Source organism: Cenococcum geophilum, assembly GCF_001692895.1.
Source record: "Cenococcum geophilum 1.58 unplaced genomic scaffold K441scaffold_7, whole genome shotgun sequence".
NCBI lineage: Eukaryota > Fungi > Ascomycota > Dothideomycetes > Gloniales > Gloniaceae > Cenococcum > Cenococcum geophilum.
In genome coordinates this window covers 1357407-1370409 of record NW_027137565.1, presented here as the reverse complement: position 1 = coordinate 1370409, position 13003 = coordinate 1357407, and the positions used below count along the sequence as shown (strand labels likewise).

The window sequence follows — 13003 nt, the reverse complement described above, 5'->3', positions numbered from 1 at the left end:
GGCCAAGGGAGGATATTTTTAAGAAAGGACCTAACTATAGCACTTACTAGGTGTTGCAATAGCTTTAGGTAGTAGATATCTACATATCTATATAGTTTTATTAATATTAGCAGACTATTTAATAAGATATAATACGTGCTTAGGCTTTTAATAACGCGTTTTTATAAGGTAAGGATGTGGATAGGGAGTCCAATAATAGAACAATAGGGTATATTGTATAAGTAGAGACAAATCCTTAAGGGAGAAGGAGGAGTCTGAGGTGCGAGGTAAGGGGTTTCCATAGGCACGTATAGCGTATATGCCTTATAGGCAAGTCGCCTACGGGTCGCCTGTACCTCATAGCTATATAGCTATCTACTTAGGTTTTACCTAATAATGCCCCCCCCTTTAAAAAGGGTCGTCCCTGATCCTTTATATACTTAGGCCTTAATAAAACCCTATAAAAACCTTTAGAAGGAAAAAATTGGAAGGGAAAGAGCGTCCTAATTTTGCGCATAGAGAGACAGGTGGTATACTTGCGCGGCGCAAAGATGTTAAGGAACTTCAACCGCCGGTCGAAGTTGTCTAATTGGTTAGATTTGGCTTACTAAGACTTCCCTGCATTTTACCGAGCCAATAGCGATTTTGCATGCCCGGTATGGAAAATCCTGATTGGTCCATTTAATAGGTAGAGCCAGTAGCTCAATACTGTCGCCCGAATTTGGTAGACAAGAAATATTCTAAAAGCTCGCTTATGTAGGCAGGTCGCTAGTACCTCGTGGGTAGGTCGTAGGTTACTTACATACAGCCAGATTTATAGACGGTGAGGCTGTATACCTATTAAACCCGCCGCTGACCCTTGCTTTAGCCTTATGATATACCGGCGTAGCGCCGTATATACTTTGCGGGTAGGTTATAGGTTACTTATATGCAGCCAGATTAGGATAGTAAGGCTATATGCCCGTTAAATCCGCCGCTGACCCTTGCTTTAGCCTTACGCGTTATCTGCATAGCATATACGTGGAATAGTGTATAAGTTGTCTATACAGGTCACTACCAGTAGGTCACTAGCAGGTTATAGACCCCGGTTAAAGGACCCCGGTTACGGACGGGTATAAAACAATATAAGTCGTTAGTATAGGTCACTACCAGTAGGTTACTAGCAGGTCGTAGACCCTGGTTAAAGGACCCTAGTTATAGACGGGTATAAGATAATATAAGTCGTCGGTATAGGTCACTACTAGCAGGTCACTAGTAGGTTGTAGACCCTGGTTAAAGGACCTCGGTTACGGACGGACCTATCCGGTATAAGTCGTCGGTGTAGGTTACTACTAGCAGGTTACTAGCGGGTCGTAGACCCCGGTTAAAGGACCCTGGTTTTAGACGGACCTATTACCTAACGTATAAACAGTCTATAAAGGTGGTATTTACGGAGGTCCTTGGTAAGGCTAGACCTTATTATGCCTTAGGAGTCCTTAAGTGTTGCCGGTAAGAGCTCGCCCCTAGGTAGTCACGTGTGGAGCGTATAAAAGCGTCCCTTATACTCTATAGATGGACCAGTGACTTAGGGGTGTTCTATAAGCCGTTTCGGCTACAGTAGCTACTACTACTATTGCTGTGGCACGAGACTCTGCGCGAAGTCAGTGCCAGCGAGGTAGCTCGCAGGGTTGTCGCGGGGGACCGTTGCCTGGGCCAAGGGTCTAGCGCCATTAGGTTGGTTAAAGTCTTAATGAGAATAGTAGGACACTCTAGTCCGCCGGCGCTAGGTTGTTAGTGTAGTAGCACTAGGACCGCCTATAAGGTCCATAACCCGCAACTTTTGTATGGCGTTAAGGGTTGATTTGGCACCTATTATCGTATTAAGCACGTAGGCGGACTTCGCCCTAGGGCATATCTATCGCAACATGTACTACAATGCGTTCCTTTTCTCCCTATATAGCGTCGGGTCGCGATACGCCTATGTAAGGTGTGTGTTTAGGGGTATGCGGTATCCGAATCTAACGTCGGGTCGCGATGTCCTGCGCACGATATGCGTTTAGGGTATGCGGTATCCTAGTCTTAGCATCTGACGTCGGGTCGCGATGTCCTGCGCACGATGCGTTTAGGGTATATAGTATCCTAGTCTCGTTCTCTAACATCGGGTCGCGATGTCCTGCGCATAATATGCGTTTAGGGTATGCGGTATCCTAGTCTTGGCATCTAACGTTAGGTTGTGATATCCTGCGCACAATATGCGTTTAGGGTATGCGTTATCCTAGTCTCATATAGTATCTGGCACACTTGCTAGATACTCTGCGTAGAACAATATATAAGCTATTAGTACAGGTTACTACCAGCAGGTCACCAGCGGGTTACTAGCAGGTCATAGACCCCGGTCAAAGGACCCCGGTTGAAGGACCTCGGTCACGGACGGACCTGCTACCTGACAGTTAGGCATTATTTATAGCGGTTTACCGCCAGTGTTCTTTGCGGTTACTGCCTGCGTTCTTCTTGCGATGCGTAGGCGTATCGCCAGCGTCTGGGGGGTCCTCTAAGCTATTTGGCTGTTAAGTAGTCTCCCCTGGAGCTTAGTTGGGAAAGCGTCGCCTTCCTAGGGTTCCGTCCTCTAAACCTAACCCTGCGGAGCCTATGCTACGACCGCGCTTTAAACGCGAGGATCTGCCGCTGCCGGCTGCGCGGTCTTCCGCGAGCTTTATAGTGTGGAGCAGTTGCTCTATACGGCGGATTTCTGCGAAGAGGTCTTTAGCGGTTCTCACCCGTATAGCGAAGTTCTGGCGGAAGAGCTCTGCTTATAGGTAGGTTGGGAGGCGTAAGAACTAAAAGTCTACCTCTTAATTAGGGTTAACAAAAGGGGTGTACGAGAAGAGGTCCTCTAAGCTACGTATACGGGCTAAGAAGGTATCGAACTTCTGGTTCTCCTTTATTACAGTTATATAGTACGTAGTAGCATTTTTAAAGCGTCTTACTGTAGGGTTCTTAATCTGGTCTTGGACTATAGTCTTAAGTTCGTCCTATAATAGAGGACCTTTATCTTTGGCGCCTAGGCGGCGATACACCAGTTAGGCGACTGTCTTTTCTTTTGTAAGACCTTCAATGGCCCAGCGCGTACGTCGCTCGCAGTTATAGTTAGCGTTGTAGATCTCGAATCGATTTTTAATTGCAGCAATCCACCGGTCGAACTTCTGTTAAGTAGTGCCACTAATGTTAGGTGGTGACTTCTTAACCAGGGCGTTAAGATTCGTTCGTTGTATACGTTTAATACGCGACTCGTGCTCGTCACTAGAGAGGCGACGGGAGGGCTTTATCGAATCAATAATGCTCCGTAAGTTGGCTATTTTATTAGCCAGCTCATCTAGCTCCTTTAGGTCAGTAGTATTTGGTGGGACGCTAGTAACCTTACTAAGCTCCTGTTAAGCCCAGGTATATAAGTCGAACTAGTCTCTAGCGTTTGTAGATATCTGATTGTCTTGGGATTCGGAAGGTCGCGTAGATTCTGCTAATGTACTTCTAGCACTAGATCCTGAGGCGTTCTGCAGTCGTGTCGCCAGCGTATCGCCGTCGAGTGTAGGCATCGATCTTGTCTTCGGAGGCATCGTAGATCGTAGAAAATTAAACCGGCTATCCTCCTAAAGGGATTAGTAAGGATTCGAATATAAGGTAAGGATATGGATAGGGAGTCCAATGATAGAACAATAGGGTATATTGTATAAGTAGAGACGAATCCTTAAGGGAGAAGGAGGAGTCTGAGGTGCGAGGTAAGGGGTTTCCATAGGCACGTGCAGCGCACGTGCCTCACAGGCGAGTCGCCTGCGGGTCGCCTGTACCTCGCAGCTATATAGCTATCTACTCAGGTTTCACCTGACAGTTTTTTAACTTTAACGAAATTAATATTAGGACTAAGTAATAGCCGTATTATAAAATTCATACTATTTAGAAGCCCTAAGTCTTAAAAATAATGTATAAACTTTTAGTAATAATAACGCGTTATATAAATTAATGAATTAGATATCCGTAATCTCCATTTTACGGATTTTACTTAGAATTTTAACAAATCTCGCCAAACCCTCTTAGACGTGATTTTGCAATTCGGAAGACGGCGTAGGTTATTCCGACGCTAGCTAAAAAATCACGTTTAAGCTCGCTAAGGTAACTATCACATATCGGGGGGGCTGATTTGGCGCGGTTAATACGAGGTTAGGGCCACCCCTGCTGATAACGCGCCCGAACCCCGCACGAGGTCGCGCAGCGATCGCCCCCGAGTACTTTCGCACGCGATTTTGGGCGAAAAGGTACATAATTTGTGTTAGATCGGTACTTCTAGACGGTCGCGTAATATTGCTCTGAATTTACAACACCTAAACGGGCTCTATTCCTATATTAAGGCGTCTTAGTTACTATAGTATAGTCCTATATTAAGACGTCTCGGTTACTATAGTATAGTCCTACATTAAGGCGTCTCAGTCAATGTAGTGCAGTCCTATATTAAGACGTTTCGGTCACTATAGTGCAGTCGTATATTAAGGCGTCTTAGTCACTGCAGTGCAGTCCTATATCGAGACGTCTTAATTACTAGTATAGTCCTATATCGAGACGTCTTGGTTACTGCAGTGCAGTCGTATATTAAGGCGTCTTGGTCACTGCAGTGTAATTATATATAGAGGCGTCTTAGTCACTATAGTGCAGTTATATATTAAGGCGTCTTAGTTACTATAGTAAAATAACTATTTAGATATTCTTATAAAGCCAATCTAAAGAACGCCGACCTCGTAGCTGTTCTAGCTGGTCGATAGCCTGTCTCTTATCTCTTACCGTACCGTCTTCTACGCGCCATCTTATATCCTTAATTATCCTACGGCGACAGCTGTAGAATATAGCCTCGCCGTTAACCCGCCAGCGTGCCCCCTAGCAGCAATTAAGAGCTTTAATCGACGGCCTACCCGCTAGCCCTAAAGTCCACTTAATCTAAAGCTGGAAGACCGAATTATCGCCTTAAAGCATTTTATATTTCCTTAGCGGCGCCTATAGGTTAAGAATAAATAGGAGAGATAGTTAAGTATTAGCTTATGCCTGCGCTAGTAGGGGCGATACGGATATAGTAGATAGCTAAGCGGGCGGTGCGGATATTATAGACGGCTAAGCGGATGGTGCGGATATTATAGACGGCTGAGCGGACGGTGCGGATATTGTAGACGGCGGCTAAGCGGGCAGTACGGATATTGTAGACGGCTAAGTAGGCGGCGCGGATATAGTAGACGTTATAGTAGACGGCGCGGGCTCGCCTAAAGGTGGATGTATAGACTCCGTAGGCCCTATCCAGATACCTGTCTTCCCTTGCTAGATCTATATAGGTGCGAATAATGCTAATAACCTTTCTATTTTGCTAAGGCGTTTTAAGATCATCTATACGCGTAATTAAACCCCCTTTATCTCGGAGATCGCGGCCTTATATCTTAGCTTAGCTACGGCCTTATAGGCAGGCCAGTATTTCCGCATTATTAGCTTATTTAGCGTAACTACGTTAGCCAGCAAGCTTTCTACCCGTGTAGTGAACCTCCAATACTCCTTATAGCTAAAGAGGGGGTCCTTCTATAGGGGGTGGAGCGGGAACTGCTTACGTAGGATCACTAAGTCCTGTAATAGGATTACCCTAAGTACGTGGAGGAGGTATAGAAATCCTAAGCCCGTAAGGTTAAGCCGTATAACCTTATTATCGGCCCTACCTAGGTAGTAGGCCTCTATACGTTTTAGCTAGACGTTAGTCTTAGGCCATATCTTTAAATAAAGGGCCTCCTCTGGCACCTCCTATGCGTGGGGGAGAAAGTAGCCCTTTTCTTCCTTTAGGAAGCCGGCAATCGACCGCATAAACGCACGGGGTAGGTAGCTAAGGTAAGCTCCCGTTATTGCGTCCATATTCCAGCATCCGGCCTATCTAATTTAGGTCTCCTTAACGCCGCTAAGCTTAGTATACCAGACGCTCTATTTGCGGGCGCTATAGGTCTTCTCCTTTAAGTAAATTCCTACCCCCTAGAATATCTTTTTATTCTATTTAAACTGCGTATAATAGCTTAGCGGCCGTTGCGGTACTTTAATACTGCCAGGGAAGACGTATAGGTTATAGTAGTCCTCTAGCTGCCGAAAGGATAGGAAGCTCTTAGTACTATCTTTACCCTAGCGGTTAAAGAAGTAAAAGGCTACTATAGAGAGGGGGTAGAGGATAGGGTTAGCGTTCCGTATACAGCCTATATACTTAACCTTACCGTACTAATTCTGCTTCCTTTATATTATTAACATAATTATACACAGCGCTAACTCGTCTGGTTTAGGCCCTTTGTTCTCTAGTTTAATAAGAATAAGGTTAGTAAGCTAAACGTCTCGTCTACTTTTACTATAGGTAATGGTAGTATAGCCTAAGGAACGGGTTAGAAAACGGTAGCTATATAGACTGGGTAGGGTATATACAAACCTAATAAATACTTAGCTGCAGTTTAAAGGTAAGACTTAACTAAACCTAGTATCTTAGAGCCCGTCTCCTAGTACTAAGTAATTGCCTTTTTAAGCCCTTTAACGTTATAGCCACTAGTAATTATAAATAGGCCTTAATTAATAAAGTTAACGCGTTAAATCTGGTCCTTGTCGCGGCGGACGCTATCTAGTACTACTAAGAGCTTCGCCCCCTATAGCGGCTATAAGGTCTTACCTTCTAACTACCACATATAAAGCTCGGTAATAGTAAAGACGTAGCTATTTATAACTAAGTATTGGACTATCTCGTTGAATAGGGCGTCTAGGGCCTCCTCGTCCTATATCTCCCCTTTCTCCTTTATAGCTTCCTCCCCTATACCTGCGGCTGCCCCTATGGCTACCCCTACGGCTAACTTCCCCTCTAGCTGCCCTGCCCGCTCGACCGTCTTCTACCTCTTCTTTGCCCGCTCGCCATCTTTCTATATCTCCTTCTGTTTTAACTTCCGTTTTTAATAGCTAGCAGCCTATAATTCTTGGTTAATAACTTGCTGCTCTAAAAATAGGTAAAGCTTATCTTCTGTTACCTAGGCGCCGTCTATATTGCCTTCTAATCTCGCGTACTAGTCTTCCCACTCTTTCTACTTTGGCTCGTACGCCCTTATAGTATTCTTTAAGCACTAGGCCTTATAAATATTATATAGCCGTACCGTCTGGGCCTTAAATTCGTTCTGGAGGCTATAGGAGGAGGGGGAGGAGGAGGCTAGGGGGGCTTCCTTTAACTATAAAGTAGACCGTAGGGTAAGAAGATTCTTAAAAGACTCTATCTCCGTAAGAGGTTAGGGGGAAGACGCGTGAGTGCGGCGTGGGTATAGGTAAATAAAGCTACTAAACGCGTAAATATTAATAGAGGAGGAGAAGAAGAGAGCTCTATATTATAGAATTAGAATTATAGTAGGCCGTTCTATATAAAACTAGAAGCCCTACGCGAGCTAGGAGCTAGCGCGGGTATAAGAATAGAAAGAGGGTCAAAAAATGGATTGTCGAGGCGACAATAAGGTTAAAGGCACGCGACGAGGTCCTCTATACTAACCTAGTACTAACCTAGGCCTTAAAAACGCGTCTAAAAAGTAGGGGCCACCACCAAAAGGGGGGGGTGATATTTGGACGATATGTCGCGGACCTTGGGGAGTCGTGCGTAACCCAAGGTTATGCCAAGCCTAACCCCGACCTCCGATACCTATGGAAGTCGCTAATATACCTAATTGCACCTTCCTAATTAGGCAGTTTGGCTCACCGCCTACCGGCAGAATATGAATTTCAACGCTAGACGCATCAAATTCGTTCTTAAAGCTTTAAATAAAATGCCATATATATATATTTGGTTGATTAATTAATATACTAGCTAATTAGAAGGTGTTAAGCTCTGCGCTAGCGTAGCTTCCTACCCTATAGAGGCTTAGGAACGTCCTCTACTGGTTAAATATAGCCTTCTCTATATTTAAGTCGCTGCCGCCTTCCTACCTTCTTTAGAATCTTCTATATAGAGCCTTAGTATAGTAGAGCCTCTGGCGAAGGGTCTACATAAGGCTCTACAGAGCTTAATTTAACGTTAATTGTCCTACTAGTAGAGGCCTTAATAGAGGCTCTGCCCTTATCTACGGCCCCACTAAATATAGTAGTAGAGTCCTTCTTCCTTACCTACTTCTTTTTTGGATTATTAATTGTCTCCCACCTAATATTTATATCCTTCTGGTATTCTTCCTCCTGCTACTACTCCTACTGCGTTTCCTACTACTGCTATTCCTACTACCGCTCCTACTGCCGCCCCTACTACTACCTAATTTAAGGCTCTATAAAGCTAATTTTAAACGCTGCCTTTTTTATATTCCGGCCCTTTATATCTAGTCGATTCTAGATCAATTGCGGCTAAGGAGGAGGAGGAGGTTCAATAGGTGGCAGAGGCTTAAGTGGAGGCTTAAGGAAGGAAGCTTTTAATTAAGTGGGCGGCTAGAGGGGGTCCCATTTATTGCAACGTCGGCGGCGAAGCTTTAGATCTTAATCGTCGTGTAGAGGTTTTAAATTAATTAAATTATAAGGTAGATAAGGGCCCATTTATATAAGCTTTAGAAGCTCTAGCGGCTCGGGCTTTATTAATGGAGGCTCGTTCTCGTCAACTTAATTAAGGCTTAAAAGTACCTACTGTCGCATATAAGCAATTATTTAACGGCGATATTGATCTAGCTTCTTAAGCGCCTTCCAATCTTATGCATAGTCAGCAGCGCCTTCGCGATAGTCGTTCCCTCCTCTATAGCGAATAACCTCTTAAATATAATGTGGAATTCGCTCAATCCAAGCCTAAATTTACCACTGTTTAAGCTCCTCCCACGCCTTCCGCTAAGCTTGCTTAGCTTCTACTCAGTTCCTAGGTACTCCCTTCTTTATAGTAACTTGCTTTAGGTAGTTCCAGCATAGTTCTATTATATTTAAATCCGGTAAATTGCCTGGCTAAAGCAATTATTAGAGGCCAGCTGCGTTAAAATAGATCTGCTAGTGCTTTAATACGTAAGTAAGAGCTTTATCTTCTTATATAAGCGTATCTAGACGATTAATCTGGCACTTAATAGTAAACGGGATAAGGATTGGAAGGAGAATCTTAGTGAGATAGCGATACCAATTAATACCGCCTTTTTAGAGTTTCGCTTAAAGGCTCCATTCTCCTTATTTATACGGAAGCTTAGCTTCCTACCTAGCTTATTATAAAGGCCTAGTTATCGTAGGCTAGTGGTAAGCTCCCATGCCTCTTAAAGCTCTAGCTCTATTGCCTTATTTATTATCTTAAGTTCTAGCTTTAACGCCTTCTTCTTATTTACTGTTTTAGGCCTCCAGATATAGCACGGACCTTTCCGGTTATATAAGAAACCGCCCTAGAATATAAATTCGTTAGCCTTTATAAATTAAGGACGAATAAACGACTTCTTAACACGTTCCTTAGCTAAGCGCCAGAGCCAATATCTGCCTTTCCTATAGTGTAGAATAACGCCCGTTTTGTTAGTCCAGATAACATTTTTCTAATCGTTAATTGTCTAATTTTAATACCGGAGGGCGAACTAAAGGCGAGCTTCTTTTATCGCGGGTAAGAGGCAGGGCTTTTTAGTCGGCTTTATCTTTCTATATCTATGACGTCGTAGAACTCGCCATACGGTTTAGGCTAAATAGCCGCATTTGGCAGTAATATAGGCGTAAGACTTTTCTCTACCGTATCGATTATAGGTGACTTTTTTAAGGATTCGTTGCTTAAATTCGCGGGTAACTTTAAGCTTTCTACTAGCCCGAGGAGCGTCAATAATATAGCCGTTAAGAATAAGAGGATTTGTAGTAGGATTCCAGCCGCAATTGAGAGCCTTTTTAATCAGATATTAAAGAGCGCGTCGTTTAATTTAAGTGATATTTTGGATGTGCTCTATTGTAGCTCCCATGGCCTTTATGGCTAGGGCTTACGCCTTAGTCGCGAGCTGGTAGAAGACCATAATTAGTATAGGGATTCAAAAGCTCCAGAGTTACTTATAGGCTATTTCTATGTGGATAATAGGGCTCTGGTGGCGTTTATCGGTATAATAGCGGGGTTAAAGCCGCAGGAGTTATTCTGCCGGTGGGCGGTAAGCCAAACTGCCTAATTAGGAAGGTGCAATTAGGTATATTAGCGACTTCCGTAAACAATAGCTAATTCTTCTAGCTTAGTAAGCTTCCTTAAATTAGCCTCGCAATCACGTCGTAATTTAATTCCATTACGTTGTCGTCTAAGTATACGGTCGTCAACGTTATAGGTTACTATAGCGCGTTGCACGCTCTGGAATTAATTCCGCTTGGGAGCTAAGATAGCTAGGGCTACCCTGCCTTCTCTATAAACTGATTTAGGAACGTTGTGTTAAGGCATAGTAGTTAGAAGCTAGTTGTACGCGTTCTCTTAGTAGGGTGCGGCGCTTGGTTGTATGCGGCGCTCGCTTATATAAAACGTTATAAGATAATATTAAAGAATATATATAATAAATTATTAGGAAAATTAAAGACCGATTACTAAAATTAATTATAGTTAATTAAATTAAAAAAGAGTAAATTATTATATAGTCGTAGCTATAGACCTTTCTAAAGGGTTAGATTTAATATCTATATATTATATAATATAATAATATAGAGTAATTCTAAAATGGCATATAGCTAGACCATTAAGATTTTTGCTAGTTTATAAACTTTATAAAAACTTATACTTAAGAGATAGATTAAAAGTCCTTTAAAAATAAGGACGGTAGTATTTATAAAAAGGAGGTAGTTAGGTTTATTTAGGCTAGTAATTTATAATAAAATTAAGCGCGTAGGAGCCCTATTACGGATTACTATATATACCGATTTTAAACGAGTATGTAACGTGTCTCGCAGTACGTCACCATACAGCTAAAAAGATAGAGAGTAATCGCGAATCTATTGCGGCTCTTGCGAGATCCAATATATATACTCTTATAGAGTGGTTCTAAATGCTAAGGATATAGTAAGGGACTAGACCTCTTCTAGTAAAAAGCTAGGGGTTAACTAAAAATATAGGTACTCTAGTAGCAATATAGAGTAGATCTAGGCTTTAAAGAAGCCATTCTTAAAAAGAACTTTAAAACGGTTAAAATTAGGAGCTTTAAGTAGTGGGAAAGACTTATAGGGCTAATCTAATACCTATTTAATACACTTATAGGAATACTCTAAGAAGCGAAAAGGAAACTTCCTTAAAGGCAAATCTTATTAGAAGAATAAGTAGGGCAAAGCCGTACTAATAATCTAAAAAAGAAAAGCCCTAGTTATGGATATCTCTTAGCTATAGCTAGGGCAAGAAATAAAAGGGAAGACCCTTTATATTACTATTTAGCTAGAAATAATACTCTCTATAAGCGAGATATATTAGTTTTAAGTACTATATAATAGCGGCGCTAAAATTAATCTTATAAGATATAATTTAGTAAAAGAGTATAAACTTATCCCGTTATTAAAGTGGCGGAAACCTATTATAGGCTTCCTAGATAAGTATTAGATTAAACTATATAGTGCCTATAAGCTTATAGTATTAGTGGCTGATATATATAACTATACTAAGGTAGTTAGCTTATAACCCTTTTAGGCGGCTAACTTTCTAAGCAGCTAACTTTATTTTTAGATACCCTTAGCTTATAGAAGTAGGTTTTTAAATATATTTTAAGATAGGAGCCTATAAATAGTAAAACGATAGAGAATTAAAAGGGTGTATATTACTGATAAACTTAGAATATATCTTAAAAGATATAGCTCTAGGTAAAATAGTATACACTTTATACCTAAAAGAGTATTAAATCCAACCCCTACTTTATAGTAAGATAGGTATAAAGCCTAGTATAGATAATAACCCTTCTATAATAGATACTATAGGGAACTACTAGATAGGCTATAGAGATCTTATAGGGAGGTAGTGATTTTAAAGATCTTATAAGATACTTCTATTATTATAGTTACTCTAGCTTAAGCAATATATAGAGAATATACTACGGTACCTTAAACCCTATACTAAAGAATCCACTACCCTTTACTAGCTACTATATACAACTATTTAATTTATAGTAGTAACTATATATAAGTAACCACTATAGCGTATAACGCTTCCTATAAATATCTTAAGGGAACTTTAGGACCTACCTAATAATAATATAAAGGATAAACGCAACCATAATTTATTAAATATTCTATTAGGCCTAAGGGACTTACTAAGGGTAGTTTTAGATAGGTAAGCTAAAGTCCTTCTATAGAACTTAGAACATAATTATATAATTAATTTAAAAGAAGGTAAATAACCGCTAAACCTTTTTATCTATAAACCTCTCTTATAAAGAGCTTAAAATCCTACAGAAGTACCTTAATAGTTTATTAAAAAAGGAATAAATATAGCCTAATAAGTTACTAGTAAGCGTACTAACTCTTTATCCTAAAACTAGATAGAACTATAAGGCTATATATAGACTATTATAGTCTTAATAAAATTATAATTAAGAACTATTACCTACTATTACCAGCTAGCAAAATACTAAATTAACTATTTAGGGCGAAGGTCTTTATAAAGCTAGATCTATAAGATACCTACTATAAGCTCTATATTAAAGAAGGGGATAGGTTAAACCCACTTTTAAAACCTAATACGGCTACTTTAAGTATTTAGTAATACCTTTTAGGCTAGCTAATATACCTATAATATTTTAATTATATATTTATAGGACCTTAAGGGGACTAGTTAATTGCATATATATTATTTATTTAGATAATATTCTAATCTAATTAAAAGATAAGGATTAGTATAAATAGCACCTTTGTAAAGTACTAGAACGTTTAAATAAGTAGGGTCTTTACGCTAAGTATAAGGTATATTACTAGGGTATATAGTAGAAAGTAGGCAAGCCGAGTATAAGTTATAAGGAGAGTCAATAGAAGAGGACGATATGGTAAAGAGTATAGCAATAGCCTTGTACGGAGACGAATCGATAAGGAGGGAAAGGGCTGT

At 40.9% G+C, this 13003-nt stretch overlaps 1 protein-coding gene across 1 annotated transcript; it reads right to left on the bottom strand.

Annotated features, from left to right (window-relative positions):
• Positions 1–9637: 9637 nt before the first annotated feature.
• Positions 9638–9854, bottom strand: K441DRAFT_738944 (uncharacterized protein; the record flags this gene model as incomplete). The annotated part of the gene is made up of 1 exon (XM_067654346.1): positions 9638–9854. A coding segment is annotated over one exon (210 nt), but the record flags the coding sequence as incomplete, so codon positions are not given.
• Positions 9855–13003: the final 3149 nt, after the last annotated feature.